Here is a 5,367-nt window from a genome sequence, read left to right on the forward strand (position 1 = left end):
TGAGGAAACACTGCATCACTTGTGTGATTATTTATCCCTGTTTTCCAGAGTGCAACATTTGGAGGCACCGCTGGGATGGGATAGTGAGAGTGGCGTCTATCATCTGAAGCTGACTCTCTCACTATTCATCCCTCCCAATACATCCAGCAACGTGTGGTAACGTTCCAGCAGCAGCGGTGGTGTGTCAGCAGCGTGCGGCAGTTCATCGGCAGTTTGCAGCGGTTTAGCAGTGGTCGGCAGCGTTCCAGCAGCAGCGGTGGTGTGTCAGCAGCGCGCGGCAGTTCATCAGCAGGCTGCAGTGGTCGGCAGCGTTCCAGCAGCAGCAGTGGTGTGTCGGCAGCGTGCTGCAGTTCATCGGCAGTTTGCGGTGGTTCAGTGACAGCCTGCAGTGTTCCAGCAGTAGCAGTGCAACAATAACACTAGTGTGTGGCGAACAATGGCAGCACAAGGAACTGTGACACGGGTATGTGGATGTGCAACACCAACCTGCATACAGCCAGCTACAGTGAGAACAGATCCGAAGGTGTTCAAAGCCACCATAACGACACAGGAGACAGATTTCACATCATTGAAAAAATGGATTCGTCAGAGATAGAGGATTTTAAACTGGAGGTGATTGGAACATTGTACACTTTGACTAAAGATGTCCTCGTGGAACTTTGCAATATTCTTGACATAAGAGAGTTGAGCTTGCTAGACATAACTGATAAAAGTCGCTCCTTCCTCATTGCATTTATCGGGCGTCACTTAGATAGGGAGGAGTTGAAAGAGCTAGAAGATGAGGGCATGGCAGAGTTGCTAATGGTGAGGGACAAAATAGGTGAACTGAAGGAGTCTGTTCAAGCTAGCGGCCCAAAAGACGCAGTGTCAAATGTAGCACAACCAGATAAGATTCGGGAGCAGGCAGCTCAGCTCTCAGAACAGGAGAGGTTGCAAAAGGAACTAGAAGCAGTTACCTCAGCTCTGAAATTAACCCTACATAAAAATTCAGATGGAGGTCAGGTACCAGTACAGATGAGTGGGAACAGCGTTAACCAAGGCCAAGCCCTAGTCCAGCAGCAGCTGTCACAAGGACGTTTTCCAGTGCAGTGGAGCAGAGAGTTTAAGATCTCTGGACAGGTTGGGGAGCCAGGACAGAGGGATAAACTTAGTTTCTCAAGTCTGGCCCATCAAATTGAGCAAGGCATAAAGAAGGGGTTTCCTGAGGCAGAGATAGTTGATGCAGTGGTCCGGGCCATTGTGCCAGGTTTACAGCTTCGCAGTTATCTAGAGGGGAAACCAGATTTAACCTTACCCACACTGAGGCGAATTCTCCGCTTTCATTATCAGGAAAAAGGGGCGACAGAGTTGTACAAACAGTTAACCTCAGAGGTGCAGAGTAGCAAGGAAAGCCCCCAAAACTTTGTGATTCGGGCCCTCAACTTGAGACAAAAGATCCTGTTTGCTTCCCAAGAAGCTGAATCAGGCTTGAAATATGACCCTGTCCTTGTGCAGAGCATGTTCCTGCACACTGTTCTCACAGGCCTGCAGAATGAGAGTATTAGAAATGACCTCCTACCATACCTACAGCAGCAAACCTGTAGCGATGAACTGCTCCTTGAGAAACTGAACATCGCCTGTGCAAATGAGACTGAGAGACAGAATAAAAGAAGGCAGGTAACGCAGCAACGGCCAGCCGCTGTGCATTCAACTCAGTCAGATGATCAAATCACAGAGAAGAGAAACAAAGAGCCAAAACGAGACAACTCAAGCAAAACAGAACCAAATGTACTGAGTGAACTTAAAGAGCTACGTTCAGACATGGCATTATTAAAAACTCTCAGTGCTGAAGTGGCACAGATCAAAGAGTCAATCCGACAGCCCCCTCCAGCACCAGTGCAAACTTCATTCCCACCAGCAGTGCAAGAGTACGCCCCTGCCCCTCAGTTTCAGCAGCCATTGCCAAACCTCTGGCCTCCCCCAGGGCCAGGTGTGAGGGGTGATACAGCACAATACCAAAAACGGTTTGCCCCACAGCACCACTATTATCCCTCACAGCGTACACGTCAGAGAAAATGTGTCGGCTGTCACCAAAACAATGTTGAGTACTGTACCCATTGTTACAGATGCGGCAGTGGGGAGCACTACCTTGCTGGTTGCAGAGCCAAAGAGACAAAGCCGGCAGACCATTTAAACGAGAGAGGGTTACCTCCACGGGACCGGGAGTAACCAGGCACAGTAAAGAGTCCCAACAGAACTGTTTGCGCTGTGGTGTCACTTCACCGTGCCAAAAACTGAGAGTATGTTCATTCTGTAAGAAGGGTACGTACTGTTCAAAGGTCTGCCAAGTAAAACATTGGTCCAAGCACAAAAAACAATGTAAGTCTGAGATCCATCCTGTAACACATTCTAATCACATTGCAAAAAAAGACAAACAGCCTCAGCTAGTTGATGGAAAACGCTGTGTCATTAACTGTTACATCCAGGGTTGCAAGACTCAGGCATTATGGGATACTGGCTCCCAAGTCTCGATTGTGAATGAAAAGTGGAAAAAAACACACTTGCCATCTGAAAAACTGAGAAATGTGTCAGAACTGATTGATGGGCCAGATGATCTAAAAATAGCAGTCGCTAATGGACAAAACATGCCGTACAAGGGCTGGATTGAGGCTACCTTTAAACTAGCTGCAGATGACGCTGTTGCAGAGGAAGTTGTCGTTCCTATGCTAGTTATGAAGGGTCGGCAGGTTTGTCAGCCCATTATAGGTTATAATGTAATTGAACAAATTGTGACAACGGCTGTGAGCAATCCAGATGAGACAAACAGAGAGCAGCTACACACAATCCTTAAAGCTACTTTTCCAAGCTTGGGGAAGACAAGTGTCCCTGTTTTCGTTGATGTAGTGAGTGCAGAGCAATCATGTGAATATGTTGTAAAGACAGCAAAAGAAAGAGTCAACGTTCCAAAGCACTCCTCTGTTCAGGCTGAAAGCAAGGTAAAGACAGAGCCCCTAAAAAAGGATGCCACACTCCTCTTTGAGCCAGAGGTGAACCCTCAGTGGGCTGAAGGGCTTGACTTCTGTGAGACACTTGTAACTTTGAGAAGTGGAACCCCACCTTACATTGTGCTTGATGTCCAGAATCCCACTGATCACGATATCACATTGGCTGGAAAAACTGTGATAGGCACCCTAAACCAAGTGCAAGCTGTGTATCCAGCTAGTGTCTTTGAAAAATGTACTCCCTCTCCTACAGTGGCAATAAATGAGACCAAGGTCAGTAGTGAGAGACTGAATGACAGTGTGTGGGACCCACCTGTCGACTTGAGCCACCTTAGTCAAACAGAGAAGCTAAAGGTGCAGAACATGCTGCGTGAGGAGTGTGCCTCATTCTCCAAAGCTGATGATGACATCGGAGAAATCCCAACACTGCAACTGAGTATTTCTCTAAAAGATATGGATCCAGTAGCGCGCACCTACCTCTCAGTGCCAAAACCGCTATACAAGGAAATAAAAGACTACCTCCATAACCTCATTGCCCAGGGGTGGGTACAAAAGTCCAACTCTCCCTATGCTTCACCTGTCGTCTGTGTGAGAAAAAAAGACGGGAGCCTGCGTCTTTGTATAGACTACAGGGAGTTAAACCGAAAAACCCACCCTGACCGACAGCCCATCCCAAGGGTGCAGGACATTGTTGATGGCCTGGGGGGCAACAGCTGGTTTTCAGTATTAGACCAGGGGAAGGCCTACCATCAAGGTTTTATGGAGGAAGCAAGTAGGCCCTTGACTGCATTTGTGACCCCTTGGGGCCTCTACGAATGGATAAGAATTCCATTCGGGTTGATGAATGCTCCAGCGGCGTTTCAACGCTGTATGGAAGAGTGTCTGGAGGACTTAAGAGACAATATCTGTGTGCCATACCTTGATGACACTTTGGTATACAGCCAGTCTTTTGAGAGTCATGTGGACCACGTGAGGCAGGTACTCCAACAGCTGAGAAAATATGGGATAAAGCTGAAACCAAGCAACTGCGAAATATTCAGGCGTGAGGTTCGCTACCTAGGGAGAATTGTGCCAGCTGAAGGGAGTAAAATTGACCCAGCTGATACAGAAGCTGTGAGAGCATTGAAGGATAAGAGACCAAGTACAGTGGGACAACTGAGAGCAGTAATGGGTCTATTAAGCTACTACAGGCAATACATAAAAGATTTCTCTCGGATTGCAGGACCACTTTACAGCCTATTAAAACAAACACCGGACAGTGACAAAGTAAAAGAGGACAAGGCAAACATGAAAACGAGACAGGTGAAAGGGAAAAACAAAGGTGTGCCCTCACACACACAGATCGTATGGACTGATGAGCATCAAGCAGTACTTGAGCGGCTAATAGACTGTTTGGTTGAGCCACCAGTACTAGGGTTCCCAGACTTCTCCCAGCCTTTCATTTTACATACAGATGCCTCAAATCAGGGGCTTGGGGCCATCTTGTATCAACATCAAGAGGGGAAACTCCGTGTGATAGCCTACGGATCAAGAACACTGACTGCCTCAGAACAAAATTACCACCTACACTCAGGTAAATTAGAATTCTTGGCATTAAAGTGGGCAGTCACAGAAAAATTTAGGGACTATTTGTATTATGCCCCTACATTTACCGTGTTCAGTGACAATAACCCCCTGACATATATCCTGTCAAGTGCCAAGCTCAACGCCACCGGATTCAGGTGGGTGGCGGAACTTGCCGATTTTCACTTTACTATTCGATACCGTCCAGGCAGAGAAAATGTGGATGCGGACAGTTTGTCCAGAATGCCTGTCGACATAGAAACAATAATGAGTCAATGCACAAAAGAGCTCTCATCTGACTGTGTGGCAGCAGCAATCCAAGCTATTCAGACCCAAGATGTCTCACCCTGGGCCTGCACAATGATTACATCACCTGTGTTGGGCGCTGTGGACTGCACAGATAGCTTAGAGCCACTCTCAACAGCAGATATTCGGCAAGCACAGCAAGCTGACCCACATATTGGACCTGTAATGCAGTTCAAAATCACAGACACAAAACCAGCAGGACAGGAAATAAGAGCCCTGTCAAATCAGAGTAAATGCCTTCTTCGTGGCTGGGAGTGACTCCACCTAGATGAGGATGGTATCCTCCGCCGTAAGGCAGCGAATAACATCCAGCTAGTGCTGCCTGGAAAATACAAGGCCACAGTCCTGAAACAGTTGCATGATGAGATGGGCCACCAGGGCATCGATCGAACAACATCACTGGTGAGAGACAGATTTTTTTGGCCCTATATGCAAAAGGACATAGAACATTATGTCACCAAAGCATGCACCTGTCTCAAGCAAAAGACACCTTCAAGAGAAATAAGAGCCCCACTAG

The 5,367-nt window shown here is 47.4% G+C and overlaps 1 protein-coding gene across 1 annotated transcript; it reads left to right on the top strand.

The window, feature by feature from the left end:
• Nucleotides 1-832: 832 nt before the first annotated feature.
• On the top strand, nt 833-2,537 carry LOC144467063 (uncharacterized). Its single transcript, XM_078175405.1, has one exon. The coding sequence runs from the start codon at nt 1,015-1,017 to the stop codon at nt 2,206-2,208; it is 1,194 nt and encodes a 397-aa protein (XP_078031531.1). The 5' UTR covers nt 833-1,014; the 3' UTR covers nt 2,209-2,537.
• Nucleotides 2,538-5,367: the final 2,830 nt, after the last annotated feature.

This window comes from Epinephelus lanceolatus, chromosome 15 (assembly GCF_041903045.1).
Source record: "Epinephelus lanceolatus isolate andai-2023 chromosome 15, ASM4190304v1, whole genome shotgun sequence".
NCBI lineage: Eukaryota > Metazoa > Chordata > Actinopteri > Perciformes > Serranidae > Epinephelus > Epinephelus lanceolatus.